The following is a 15,294-nucleotide window of genomic DNA, read 5'->3' as shown; positions in this document are numbered from 1 at the left end:
GTACCAGATTTAGATGCAGATGAACCATCATTTTCTGAGCCATAAGAACACCTTAAATCTTAGTGCACTAACTTGGCATGTTTATAGGATCCTTGGTGCCCCTGCTTCTGCAAGGGGCATTCACCAGGGTAAGGATCTGCTGGTTGTTCTCATGTCTCCTTTTAATGAAGATTTGAAGTTCTTGCTGATCTCCATTAACAACACAATTAGAACATCCAGGCTGATCACTGGGGGAAAAGGGGAACCAAGGTTTCAACCTTTTTGCCAGATAACATCCAAGTTTCACCTTGCAGAAGGTCTCAGCACTAAAGCAAAGGTTATTCCCCAGCTCTGCTCCTCAGGCCCTTCTCCTGAACCCCTCAGAAATGGCATCTCTTTCCTGCAGAACACCCTCATCCCAGCCCTGAGGGGCTTTTGGTTCCCTGCAACTATTCCATTGCTCTGTGCCAACTGAGACAGCTCTTCCCAGCCTTCAGCAAACAGGGCAGCATGGAAAGCAAAGTTGGGACACACCCCCACAGAGTAGAATCAACCTCAAACCTACGGCAAAGTCATTCAACCAACTCATTTAAAAATTCATTATCAAGAGCATCTCAGTTCTGAAGGGGAAAAACTGTCCAATGAGGTTCAGCCACCTCTCATAACATCATATTTTAAAGTGTGCTGTTAATTATTGAATGTTTGCACAGTACTTTGGGAACTTTGTCTAACAAGGAAGGCTGATATGTTGCTATGTGTAAATGATAGAATTAATAAAATAGAAAACATAGAAGCACAAAGCCAGGTTACCCTTATCACTTCATCAAAGCCAGGTTTAACTATCTTCTTTTTTTGGCTGCTGGCTTAATTAGATAAGCTGCTGAATTTAATTAACTCATCAAACCTAATTTGAAAAGATCTCTCAAGTCAGTAAGAGCTTGTCTTACGTTTGTTATTTCTACCTGTTGCACTGAGCCTTTAATATCACCGTTTTGCTACGATATTAGTGGTAGCCTTAATTGTGTTCTGATTTACAGTGTTTACTCAGGTGGTGGCACTTGCCTTGTTTCTTAAGTACCAACATGAAAATCAATCACAATTTAATTTAAGGCAGTGAAATCACTCTTCTTAACCCTCTGTCAAGTCAGCTACACGTTAACCCCTGTCCCATAAGTGTAATTTGGGTTTGAAAGGTGAAATTATTTCATATTGAGTTTCTGAAGTCCCAATTCCTGGAGAATGCTGTGACACAAAGATCCTCTGGATGCTCTTTTGGGACTGTTTAACCAAATTCTAAGGTAATAAATTTGAGGCTGAAATTGGTATTACAGCTACATAATTCATTTGAACACACATCAGTGTGTGATGCTCCAGCTTGTTGTACTAGTCTGAAACTTCTAAAGACAGAATTACTAGGAAAGAACCTAAATTGAAATATTTTCTGTATATTTTAACCAGTTAGCAGGACTTTTTTTTTTTTTTTTTTGGCCCAGGTTTTACATTCCTAGAGATTTGCCACACAGAGAGGAGAGAGATAAGTTGATTGCTTAAAAACCAAAATTTCCCTAGAAATTATTTCCTTGCTGTTCTGTAAAAAGTTGTTCTATTGCAATGCTCTGCAATTCTATTATGCTGCTGGTAGAAACATTGCTAATTAAGCCTGGAGGAGCTCGTGTGTATTTGTGAAAAACCATCAACATGCTGGGTGAAATCAAGGGCTTTCTGCCTCTTCCAGGCAGCAGAAGTAACTTTGCTCACAATTGCTCTCTCTTCTTTTTTTTTCCTTTTATTTTCATGCTTTTGAGTGCACAATTAAAATAATCAATTAAACAACTAAATGATTTGGTTTTTTTTTTCTGTTTTCCCCCAGAACGACTATCGGAAGTTATCTATGCAATGCAAGGACTTCGTGGTGGGGGTGCTGGACCTGTGCAGGGACACTGAGGAGGTGGAGGCCATTCTGAATGGAGATGTCAACATCCACTTGTACCCTGAGCACCACCGGCCAAGCCTGAGCAGGATTAAACTCGCCATCAAATACGAGGTCAAAAAGGTAAAGTTATTCCTTTGGCTCTCTGGTGGTGAAGTGTTCACATCTAAATGATGCTTCCTCGATGTCACCTGAAAAATCATAAATGAGAGATAGAATTCAGTGGATCAGGACTGTCCTGAGAACTGTGGTGTTTTGTGGGTTGGTTTGCATTTTGTCATGTTGTTTCATGTCGAGAAGGTTATTTGCAAAGTGAAAAAAAAAACCAAACAAAAAAATCCATAGTGTTTAAAACAACTCTACAGCTTCACAGAAGTGTGTTGTGCGAATGGAAAATTTTATTCTGGCAAATTCTAGGCCTGGGTGGTCCCAATTAATTGCTTCCACAATATGCATTGATGCGAGCTGGGCTCCTGCTCTGGAACTCAAAGAGTGTTCCAAATTTTCAAGCTCACATCTGCTCCCTCTTTCCCCTCCCTAACCCACCACCTGCTTCCTTTTGCCTCTTGACTGTGCTGCTGTGCTGGCTGGAGAAGGTCTTTTCCTGTTATGAAAGCCATTAATTAAAGAGAATCTTAAAGCTCATGTTTGAAATTAAATGCTTTCACGCAGGAGCACATGCTGTGGAGCCAAATATTTTCTCCAGGGATGTTGTGTCTCTGCATTGTTCCATCACCAAAACTGAGCAGAACATCTCAGCTCACTCTTAGTTACAAGCTGGGTCAAGTTTAGTTATTGAAATTGTTGCTTTGGTGACAGGAGCCAACCTTGCTCTGGTGCCCTTCAGAAAATGAACTGATCTAAAAGACACAGATAGAACCTCATCAAGGGACAATCCCCAGTGATTATCAGCACTTTGGTCAGAACATCAAGGCTTTTCCATGTGTGAAATCTGTGCTGTTTTGCTCATTTATTCTCCTAAATATTTCTGCCATCCCTCAGACACCAAGACCACGAGCTGGAGTTGCTGCTTTGAGCACATCCATCCATCCATCCTGGCTTAGCTGCTTCCAGAGGCACATTCCTCCTTTTCTTACCCTGTATTCAAGTGCACCTTTTTGGAATACCCTAAAGCATCCTTGGGAGGTCATGTACACTTGATCTTTTTTTTTGTATAAAATATCTTCCTGTGCTCAGGAAAGCTGAGCATCCTTTCTGGATCATGGCAACTTGCTGCTCACCAATAACAAATGTTAAACTAATTCTGATAGTTATAATTGGAATATAAACATGAGCATTCATGACTCTCAGGTCAACACTTCTCAGCATGTTTTTTTCAGCACCATATGTGTAAGATGAGTACTTAACTGCTGGTTCTAAGCTATTTGTGGGAGGCAGAGACACATTCAGACAAATGACTTTGGTTATTGGCAGTGACATGACAATAGACTGATGTTTATCACACCTGCTGAACAAATACCTTGTGTTATGGTAACACAGCAATGATTTCCTTACCAGGCAAAACACTTCAGGTGCAAATTTTTGTTCAGTTCAGAGGTATTTTTAGGTTTATATATATAAATCCTGTGCTTTGAAATCCGTGTTCACTTCAAGAAAATCCTATGATGGAGAGGGGTGAGAAGGAGGGTGTTGTATTATACATATTTAATAGACCAATTCTTGCACAGATTCTGTTGATATCTTCTGACCTCCTCTACTCAGTAAACCTTCAACTGGCACCTACAACAGCTTTTTGTCCCCGCCCTAAATGATCCTTCTCTGCATTTTTTTCCTTTGTTCTCCCCATTGGAGTTCCCTGTTAATTCATCCATTTGTTACTTCAAAAAAACCCAGTTCTCTGTTCACCTGAAAGGACACAGTTTTATTGATCATTATCTCTTTTCCTGATTTACAAAGTTTGAGATGAGTCTTGTAAAGTCATTCAAGAAAGCATCAAAGGTCACAGACTTCACTTGTCTGTCTCCTTGTTCCTTTTGTTTCTTTTTTTCTGCAAAACACTGTGAGACGGTGGTGAGAAGTTTAAGGCTCTAATATAATTGAAGGACATTATATAAAGGTAATTGAAGAATTAAGAAACTCTGCTTTTACATATTTTGCAGCTAAAATTACAGTAGTTTACAAAGTGGTCTTTAAAAATGCTGTATTACTGTAATGCTCTACAGTTTTTTGAAAACCTAAACAATCACTCTGTACCCCAGGATTCTTGGAAAAAAATTCACTCCAATGTCCTCTGTTGAAGTTTTCCAGAGGCATTTTAAATGAACTTGCTTAATAATTCATGATTCCTCGAAAAATATTAAAATGGGTACAGTCTGTCAAGAGCAAAACAAACAATTTTCAAACATTTAAGCATTTACTGAGTCCTGGATTCTTTGCAAGAAACGGGCTTTTAGCCCAAGTTATGGCACTGCTGCAACTTGACCATTGATGTTATTTAGTGATGCTTTGAACTTGCATTCTCCAGTCAGGAATGATTTAAGTTGGGTGGTTTTGGTGGATTATAACCAAGGATCAGGAGCTCTGTGATACCCTGAGCTGCTCCTCGTGCAGGCTGATGAGACCTGGAAGTTTACTCTGTGTTCTGGATGGAAAATGTTATAGAAATGTGATTTTTTTTTTTTTCTTGAGACAACCAAACAATTTTGTTTTCAGTCAGATACTGGAAATATTAGGGTAGCACAGGTTTTCTCTGTGTGTGAACTCATTTCTAATTAAGCCAGAGTATGATTTCTGCCTTTGAGAGGTAGAGGTACAGAGGCTGGGACTACCCTTGGACAGCCAATAGTGAGAAAATGAAGGTTTTGATGTCCCACAACAAAGCTATTTTTCTGCTTTATATCAACTGTAAAGAGGCCTTCATATTTTCTCTTCTCTTCTAAAATCTACAGATTTTTAATCTGTACCACTATGATCCTTTCATGTGTTCCTTTAATGTTGGCAGGGGGCTTATATGCCAACACTTCCCTTTAGGTGTAAAGCTGATGCTTCTCTGTAGGAGGTGACATCTCATTTTCCTTCTTTCCCAACGGCAGAATTATTGCTGCTGTCTTCTTTTAATTGCAAATGTTGAGTAGCCCACCTCTGTTTTCTCAGTAGCCACCACAAAGCCAGAGCACCTTCCTCTTTCACGAGTTTTAATTTAATTAACAGTAAGACACATAAATTGGGTTGGGGGAAAAAAAAAAAAAGAAAAAAAAAAAAGAAGGAAAAAAAAAAAAGAAGAATTAAACAGAACACCAGATGGCTGTGTAAATCCTATTTAACAGAGAGCTGGAACAGGAACTTTTCTTATAACTATATTATTAATAATTAACATGTGGAGGATGCTCTGAACAGAATACTCATGGCTGCATTAGATTATAACTTTTCACTGCCTTGGTCACACCACTCAGATACTGAAGGGCATAAAAAGTCCCCGGTCTCATCAACTGCTGCAGCAATCTGTGCTCCCCATCATTGACCCAGAGGAGGGGGTTTTACCCTGCACAATACCCTGGACAAGAAATGCCTGCCAGGGTCTCTCTCCCCATGGAATGGGGCTTTTCCAGCCCTCACAGGAGCTGGGGAAGGTGAATTAATTCCTGAATGGGCTAAAGAAGCAGCCCTGTTCATGCTGAAGAGACACTTCTACCCCCCAAAAGGTGCATTAGCAGAAAATGACATTTTGGTAACCCAAAATGAAATATTCCAGCTCCACAGCTTTAGGAATTTCTCTCAGGACAAGCACTGATCTGTCACTACCCCCGTGGCTGGGACAGGACAGGCTTATGTCTGACCACCCAAGTTTGAAGCCTGAAGGAGGAGAATTCCTCAAGAAAAAAAAAGGATTTCAAGGAATTGGAGTTTTGTCTCTGCACCTCCTGGTTCATTTGTTCCCACTTTTTAGTTTCAGGAACATTTAACTGAGGTCTTGTAGAACCATCGGTGGTTTGGACAGTGGTGGTGGGAAGAAAAGTGTCTCTCATTTCCACCACTGGAGAGCCAGTTGATACTGTACAAATGTAATTTAATATTCAGGGGAACAGTGGAAACACTCTGGTCATCCTGGACTCTTCAGCTTATCCACGTAACTTTTCTTTTTACATTTTTAATTGCATATTACAGATGTTTTGTCAGAGGTTGGAAAGGGAAGGAGTCACTTCCCTTCCTCACAGAAAACATTTCTATATCTCTGAGTATTTCATTAGCAAGGTTCCTTCCTCCCACGAAAATCTGTGACTCTGATTATTTCCTCTTGCCCAGATGTTTTAATCTTTTTTTTCTTTTCCGTGACGAATCTCATTTGGTTATTTCCTGCCCATACATCCATCCTCTTAAGGCTTAAATGAATCATTTCTCCCTCCTGGATGGTGTTTGCAATATTCCCAATTTAATGTAATATGCAGACTTAATTATTTTCATTTGCAGAGTGCCACAGGGCCTTAGATGTCCATCAAGATATTGAGAAGTCAGCACAAGAACACATCAAACTCATTACATGGATGTACATCACAGATGAAAGGACTTAGGATTACCTTTATTAATAATAACATTCTTTTAGAGAAGGGCCATTTTCTCTTAGACAAAAAAAAAATATTAATTAATATGGTTTGCTACAAACCTGACTTTAGCTGGCTCCAATTTTGAATTTATTTATGTCCCCATAGGCAGCAGACCTGGAAATGTGCATTTTGGATGGAAATTCAGGTATAGATGAACGCAACCCTTCAAAAAAAAAAACCCTAAAAATTCAGTATTTCAAGTTACTGAGGGTATTTTCCCAAGTGATGTTCAAATTTGGATGTCTGCATGGATACTGTCCCAGGGGGAGGCTTTCCTTCTTGTCACCCAGCTGTAGATTTCTGCATCTGAGCAGGTTTTTGGGACTTTCTGCCTGATGAAGAGAGGAGTCTCATCCTATGAGTGAGTCTGTCTCTCCTTCAGCTCTGCTGGGAGTGGAACTATTTACACCAGAGACATCTGAGCTTGAGAACAGCCCAGTTTCTTCACCATGTAGCCAAAGGAAAATAATTCCTGTCTCTCCTGGGAGGGGAATAGCCTCTGGAATTTTAAATTTCTCCTTCTGTGCCTGCTGTGGTTGGTTTTTGAGATGCCAAGGGGACGTTGTTGTTCGGTGGTTTTTTTTATTGTGCCACGTTTTCAGATGAATAATTCAATAATAAGGGTTTTCAAGTGGGTTTGATTTTTGCACAGATATGAAAATCCTGGAACGTTAAAGGCTGGGACTTGCAATTCAGTTGCTTGTTTTCAGATAAATAATTCAGCGCTAAGATTTATTCATACATGTAAAAAGAGGAGAAATCAGACATTAACCATAAATCTCCTGGGAAAACCTGCAGCCAAGGAGAATCTGAAACTGAAGTTTTCCAAAGAGCCAACCACCTTATTCATGACCCTACAGGAGAATGCTGAGCACAAAAAAGAGCCCCATCCTGGCCCCAGGGAAGTCAAATTGTAAAGAAATTCAGTCAGAACAAGGTTTAAACTGAACCAACGAATGAACTTGTGTAAACTCTACATTTTCCAGTCCCATGCCTCAAATATATCAGACTGACATTTTCATTTCATATGATATAAAATTAACAGAAGGACAACAAAAAGTCTCTCTCCGTTCCTTCAACTCTTAGGAGGATTATTAATTTTGCTTTTTTGCTCAGCACTGAGGAGCATTTGTGTCAGTGGGAAAATTACATTTGCAATGGTCTTGGCAGTTTTATTTACCCTATTATTTTTGTTTTCTACCAGACTCATTTGTTTTTATTGGGTTTTATTTCGTGCCTGTTGAACAATCAGGTGCCTGGTCAAAGCCTGTTTCCATCCACTTTTCTCATCCCAACGGGATCATTCTGTCTCCTTCACAGAGCTGAGCCACATGGGGGGTTTGAGGTAATGACACAAATATTTGGGTGCTGGGATGACCTTCCCTGCTTTGGTTCTGCCTCCTTGTCACCTCTGCAAGGTGAGATCCCAGTGCTGGGAATGCACTCACTGATTTAGCAGAGAGTGGATCTATCCCAAAAAACCTCCTGCTTTTCCCGAGTCACAGGAAAGAGATGTGTTTGCAAACTGCAGCTGTGCTAAGGTTTTAAGTGTTCAAAATCAGAATTTTGTACCAGATAAGTCAACCAGCAGGTAGATGCAGATATTGGATTTTGATGAAACTGGGGAACATGTGAATATCCTGGGATTTGGTGTAAGTATTTACCCACTGCCAAATGGCTCTAATCAGAGAGGTATTTTGGTTCAGAAGGAGACATGTGAAAGGTTTTATGAAAGGTGTAACTTATTACTAAAAACACACTAAATAATTAGGGGTTTATGCCTAAAAAGTAACTCAGAGGCTGAAGTTGCACAATCAGCTGGGTTTTGTTCCTGACCATTCCAGCTCACCTGGGCCCTGCTCACAGATCTCAACCTTTTGCCTTTGCTGGCAGGTTTAGAAATGCTGAGGTCAGGCTGCAGAGAGCAGGGCTGAACACTCACCAAGCCTGTCAGAAAGCTCAGCTGAAGGATGAGCCAGAAGCTCATGAATATTTGTGTGATGCCATTAGACAGTCAAATGAAGGCCAGGGACAGAGGGGAAGCTGCACAATCCTCAGGGCAGGGATAATTCCTTCCTTCATGTTCTCTGTGTGTCTGCAGCAACATCCCAGAGGACCTTTTGTCACGCAGGGTTTCCTTCTGTGCAATGGTCAGACCCCACTGGAACGAGGCTCGAGCAGCTGAATTTTCTTGCCTCCATTAAAATCTTTCTTTTGCACCCGAATGGAGGAATTTTGATCTGCTTTTACTCTCCCTTCTAAGGTTCCTCTGGTGCAAAGGGTTTTTAAAACTGGGCCTGTGGCTGTGGATAGAATTTATTATAATTAGAGGAGGTCTCTTTTGTGAAAAGGTCCCAGTGTCACAACATGTGTATTTGGAATGGAACTGTAGTTGTTATTCTTAATTCACTGGCAGTAGGGCAAGTACTTTTCTATTTCTTTCTTAAACTCTCCACAGTTTTACGTGCCCCTCTTACCAGCCACAGTAGCAGTGAGCCAAATTCCAGCCATATTTACCCTCTGACAATCTCAGCTGTCAGAATTTATTGGCACAAACATTTACTAAAGGCACATCTTTTTCGCTCTCTAGAGCACGAAATAAATATATAATATCATAAATAATTTCCCATCTGCTTCTGCTGAGGTGTCTCAGAACAGTTGCTACAAAACAAAGGGCTCTTTGTTCACTTGGAGTTTCAGAGAGCAGAGTACCAGGTGAAGATAAGAAAAGGCTGATGCTTGTGCTGGTCTTTTCCTGTGCTGTGGAAATTCAGGAATTCCCACTGAGCTCTGTCATCTTCTGCTCTGCATCAGGTGAAACAGCTCTGCAATAGGTGGGTCTTTTACTGGATCAAAAAACTGTTCTGACATGTTTTCCACCTTTTTTTCCTCCCCCCAGAAAGTATGTTCCAGTTCAAGAAAAGTATTTTATTCGGTATAAATCCAGACTCTTAATTTAGGCTTTAAGTCTTAAAAACGTTTAAAATACCAAAGGAATCTTCAAAAGTGGAAAGTGACATAAAAGCAAAGAAATTATGTTCTGTTTTAACTTTCATTCTTTTTTTTCCTGTCATTTGCATGTTGACACATGTTTGTCCTTTAATTCACCTGACCCTCTTTGATGAAATGGGAGTATATTTTCACCCTTGGGGGAAAAGCAATAATATCCTGCTTTGACTTTTCCCTGAGTTTCTTCCACCCCTGTTGATGTTTGCTGATACTCCCACAGCATCTTCAGCAACCTGCTGAAAAAAAAAGATGATTTCACATCTCCTTTGGTGAAGGTTTCACCAGGAGAAATGAGACACGTGAGCCTGGCTTGGCCTCCCTCCCTGCCTCTGGTTTTGCTCGAGCACAGCTGCCAAGGAAACCCCAACTCACCTTGCAGACCAGCACTGGCTTTGGTATTTTGGGAACACAAGCCTGGCAAGCTCAGCTCAGGCTGTGTTTGCCTGGAAATCTTCATGATGACACCCCTGTACTTTCATCTTTGCAGAGCACACAATGTGTGTGGTTCAGATACCCCTCGGTTTTTCCCACTGCTCCTCTGCTCCTGCCAACACAGAATCCTAGAATGGTTTGGCTTGGAAGGGACCTTGAAGATCATCCAGTTCCAACCCTCCTGCTGTGGCAAAATTGAAAAAGCCATGAGTACAATCCACTTGCTGCCCCCTTCATTTTTACCTGTTATTCAAAGGCACAAGGTTACTCCAGTGAGTCACCCAAAGTGTTTCAGCTTTTAACTCTGTTCTCCAGCATTTGCAACATTACACACCCAACCCAGGGTCCATGTGAGCAGGTGCTGCAGCCTAAAATACGTCTCTCACTGTAGGCTTGCAGAACTGATGAGCTACATCAAAAGATAAATGTTTAATAATGAACCCAGGAAGGTTGTTGGAAGGACACGAATGCAGCTACATGATGGGAAGAGAAATGGCTCATCCCTGCCCCTGCCAGTGTCTCCTGACATCACCAATGTTCTCCTGAGAGTCTATTTATGCAGCTCCTTTTTAGCTCTCCCTCAGTGATTAAACACACTGAGATTTGCCACAAGGCTGACAGGGAAGGGACAAGCTCAGAGGACACGACAGGAGCACCTCAGGATGTTCCAGTCACAGCTCTGCTTTGTTAGATCTGACATGCAGGTTTTTAAACTGCTTTCACTGCTTCCCTGATGAGTTTTTCCTTCTTACCTCAGCCCCTGGCTATGCAGGGTAGCTGCATTAGCAGAGTGAGATGATCCTGTCAGAGTGGCTCATTCTTTTGCCTCAGTGGGAGATTTCTGCCCTTTTTAAGGGAATTAGAATTATTTCAATAATTCTGATTTCTTTTTGCATGATTAATTCCAAACATCAGAGGCTGACCTCTGTCTTTTGCCTGTCTTGCCATAAGTTTCCTTATTTTTGCTGACACCATTTTTCTGTTCAAGATAGAGATTCCTCTCTGTCCTCTCTGTCCTCTCTGTCCTCTCTGTCCTCTCTGTCCTCTCTGTCCTCTCTGTCCTCTCTGTCCTCTCTGTCCTCTCTGTCCTCTCCTTTTCCATCTTATTTTTCTCTTTTTCCCCCCTTTTTTTCCTGTTTGATGTGTGAACATTGCCTGACACTCGAGAATTTCCTGGGGTTTTTTTGTCACCTGGCTGTGGTTTATCTGCTGTGTGCCACAAGATAGGAGAGATGCCCTTAAGACAAGGACCATGAGGGGTTTAGGACTGGGTGTTCAAACAGTGCCCAACCACTGGCAACTTAGGCTGCTACTGAACAGCAGAAATGACCAGGTTCCTCATCACAGGCTCTTTCTCTGTTCAATATAATAGAAAATAGAAAATAAAAGTCTCTCTATCACAGTGTTTTCTATCAGAAGTAACTTCCCATGTATTTATCGAGATACAGAGGTACTTTATCATCTGTGTAGTGAAACTCCTGCACTTTTGAACAAGTATGTTAAGGAAAAAATGAGAACTGTGAAGTGCTTTCCCACAATGCATATACATGCTGAGTTACCAGAAAGAGCTGTCATACATCAAATTAGATGGCAACATGGAAAAGTTATTGCTCAACGTGGTATCCACAGCGGCCTCAAACACTGTTTCTCTGTGTAAAACAGTTCCTTTGGGCCCTTTCAATTCCCACTGAAGGCTTTTAGAGACTTTTTTTCCATATGACAGAAAAAATATTCATCTCTATCATTTAATTCCCCGTGGCACAGGACAGGGGCTTTTGGAGGTGTCTTTCCTGAGTGTTTCAGTGCCTCTCAAAAATGCTGCTTTGGCAGCTTCATTATTAGGGCTGGCTCTTCAGACTGATGTGTGATTTTATCATATTTTTTTCTTTAGCTTTTTTTTTAAACTTAAAAAGCTGTGTGACTGATAGGCTGGAGGGAAGCACAATTTCCTTCCTAAACCAGAGGTATAAGGAAAAACCAGTGCCATTGAGGTCTCAGTGCTGTGGGACCAGAACAGCTCCCACTGTGGTTTCTGAATGCAGAAGCACTGGAAAACATTTTACTTGAGCTCCCAGCTCCTGATGCATTACCTTTATCAGCTTGGAGGGGACTGGCTCTGCCCGTGAGATAAAGCACTTAAGGCTTTTAAAAGGCTGGTTTTGGAGCCAGAAAATGCCCTCCCTGCCAGGGCTTCCATTTCAATCAGAGACATCTTGCCCTTCTGCACAGCCCTGCTCACACCACTCTTGCTACAACACTTTCTGCCTCTCTCATCTTCTGGGATGCAGCACAGGAGCATCCACAGTTTGTCCCTAAAAGCCTCCCAGCCTCATTTTCCAGTCCTGAAGAAAAGAAAAGAGCGTTTAATGGGAACACTGAAAAAGCACCACAGTGTTCAGCCCTCTGAAATTCAATATCACTCCCCCCCTCCCCCATTTTTCATCACCTATTGAAGGATTCTTCCTCGAAACTTTTTGTCTCCAGCTCTGCTCCTCTCCAGAAGAGAGGAAGTCAAATGGCTCTGTAACATCTCTGAGGAGATCTAAGATCAGTGTCTGAGCTGTTGATGGGGTGGCAGTGGCCAGGGGTCACTGCGTGTTTCATTAACATCTGAGAGAGCAAACATAATGAAAAACTGCCCTGTTTGCTGTAAGCAAACAGCAGATCAAAACTCATCCGTGCTCTGATCTTCCTTATCTTCTTTTCCCCTGGTTTTTGTGATAATCAGAGGGAGATGAACACCATCAAGGCTCCATGGCCTGCTGCCCGTCTTTATTGCCTCGCACAAAATAAATTGTTCCACTGAACTGCGTTTTATGGCGATTCCTTCTCAATTTTCCTGTATTTGTATTTTCATTGTAGCTGTTCCCAGACAAAGGGAAAAAAATGAACAGATTAAAATGTCTGATGAATTCTCTGAAATGCCAAACCAGCCGAAGTCTTTGACTGTCTCATTGCCAAGGACAACTGAGCTCCTTTGTCTGAAACAATTCTCATAACGCAATGAACAGTTGTAAGAGGAGGAAGCCTGGATGTTTCTTGGGCCCTTCATCTCAGAAGTCTGCACAATTACTGGTGTAATTCTCCTTTCCATGAGTTGCTACAATTGTTTTTGTATTCATCACATCTGAAAATAAAATCTACGGAAAGGATAAATTCTCTGTTGAATTTTCTTCCACTTGGTCCTTCTGTCCATTACCCAGGAAGATAAAGAGCCCAAGCAGCCTTAGCACAAACACTGGACATTAGGAAATGCCTCCTTGTGGTACTGCTGTCATCACCTCCACAGGAAACTTTAAATGCTCAGAAGGACTACAACTCATTATTTATAATTACCTTTTTTTGACAGTTTTCTTATTTTTGAAAGCAGCTTAAAAGAAAGCACATTAAAATGGGGGGGGGGGGGGGAAATCCAAAGACAAAGGAGGTCAAAAGTACCTGTCAAATGTCTTGGTTCTGGTTGACTTTACCACTGAATAAGTCTTATAGGCTTTTTTTTATTTCTCTTTTTGAGAAATGTAGACCCCAAAGCCCAATTCATCAGAAGAAGCACATTTTAAATAGCTGCTAATGTGCTATTAATGAAGGAAAAGTGCTACTGCACAGCAATCCTAATTACTGTGCAACTGTATTTCATTCTGCACCGAGGAACTGATCATTTAAACTCGCATTTAACAGTTTTGTTCTTATGCAAACACATCAAAAAGAGTCCATTAAGTTCACAGATAGTGAAGATGAAAGCAGAGTTAGAATTTTCTCTACTTTTCAGTTACAATAAAACTACAGGAGGCAGCTGAAATCTCCCAGCTGGGTGAAGCTCAAAGGGCTGACACAGGGCAAGGTTGGTCACCAAGCCTTCAGTAACCTCTTCCTTCCTCCTCTCTTTCTCTCTTGACCCCCTTCATCCTCCCCTTCACCTCCAGAAAGTTCTGCTCCTTGAAACAGTGGAAAATTTTACGTTTCCCTCCCAGGAACATTTGTTCAGCCACTGAACTAATAAATGAAACCCTCGGTTCTGCCAGTGCAATTATCTGCATTAGCAACATATTTATTTTTCATCTTTTCTTTCAGTTGTTTTGCCTTTTAATTACCTTTCCTTGTGATTAAGGATAGTCACATTCTAAATTCAATCACCTTGAAGGATAACATAAAATAGTTTAATCTTTTATTATAAAACTCTTACGTGGGATCTGGTGTTGCTGTAATTTTGCTGTTAAGAAATTGCCCTTTTCCCTTGTCTGCTGCTGCCTTGTCTTTTACCTCTGAACAATAAACTGAGGAGCAGTCTCAGTTCCAGGATACAAAACATGTACTTTCTGTACCAGAGCACCACAGTTTTTTCCCTCCTGCTGTTAGATTTGTCTTTTTGTCTGATCAACAAAGAAGGAGCTGTCGTTTTTTGAAAGGTACTCTGAGATGAAGCATTTAAAGTAGTAAAATACTGGTCAGGTCTCTCATAATTTACAGGAGAACCCTGCAGGATGGTTCACTTTTGGTCTTCATGCAGTGAATACAACAATATAATATTAGTGCTGTGTAAACCTACTATGCCAACGGTCTAAGTCTTTAGCAGGTCACCACAGGGTTTTTTTTCAACTTGAAATCAGAGCTCCTCTGTTTCTTTTCTGAATCTCAATGTAGACTGTATTACCCCAAGAAGTAACTTGCTCAGAGGCAATTTGTCAGTGCTCTCCACCAACAGATTTTGTGTTTTAGCCCAGACATTGTGCTTTTTAATCATGAAAAAAATACTTTTTCTCTAGAGAAGACGAGGAGGACAAGTGGAACACGTTCTGCCAGTACCTGGGGATTTTGGGTGCCTGGTTTGCAGTTCTCTGCTTGTGACACCCTGAGCTGTGTTGGACAATAAAGACATGCCCTGCCTTGTCCTGTGGGCAAGTTCATCAGGGTATTCCCTGAAATCTCTTCCTCCTCAGGCAATGCTACTGACACCTTTACTTCTGTTTCTCTCTCAGTTTGTGGCTCACCCCAACTGCCAGCAGCAGCTGCTCACCATGTGGTACGAGAACCTCTCAGGCCTACGGCAGCAATCCATAGCTGTGAAGTTCTTGGCTGTCTTTGGAGTCTCCATTGGCCTGCCCTTCCTTGCCATAGCCTACTGGATCGCTCCCTGCAGCAAGGTACAGCCTCAGCAAGGGGCAGGGGGTGCTTATTTCATCCAGGGCGTGGAATGAAGTCACATTTTTTTTCCATCACGTTGCTGGGAAGTGATTCGTGGTACCCTCTGGGGTTGCCCAGGGGAGAGCAAGCCTGAGGTGTTGCTTGACAAACACACCTGGAACTAACAGGCATGGCTTGAGATGCATCCTTTTTAAAGGTGGGATGGTGGGGAAATGAAGTGGGTGACAAGAAAAGAACAGG

General features: G+C 41.5%; 1 protein-coding gene across 1 annotated transcript in view; it reads left to right on the top strand.

Annotated features, from left to right (window-relative positions):
- The window catches only part of LOC113995584 (short transient receptor potential channel 7), a gene marked incomplete at its 3' end in the record, with an annotated part of 52,268 nt that overhangs the window by 25,332 nt on the left and 11,642 nt on the right, over positions 1 to 15,294 (top strand). The window contains exons 3-4 of the mRNA XM_039382387.1: positions 1,850 to 2,032; positions 14,889 to 15,053. Of these exons, the coding sequence (XP_039238321.1) occupies positions 1,850 to 2,032; positions 14,889 to 15,053 (348 nt within the window). The remainder of the gene's footprint in view (positions 1 to 1,849; positions 2,033 to 14,888; positions 15,054 to 15,294) is intronic.

The sequence above is a fragment of the Pipra filicauda genome, unplaced genomic scaffold (assembly GCF_003945595.2).
Source record: "Pipra filicauda isolate LSUMZ 115617 unplaced genomic scaffold, ASM394559v2 scaffold267_size1258537_pilon, whole genome shotgun sequence".
Lineage (NCBI taxonomy): Eukaryota > Metazoa > Chordata > Aves > Passeriformes > Pipridae > Pipra > Pipra filicauda.
Note: the sequence above shows the minus strand (reverse complement) of the source record. Positions and strands in the feature narration are given on the sequence as shown.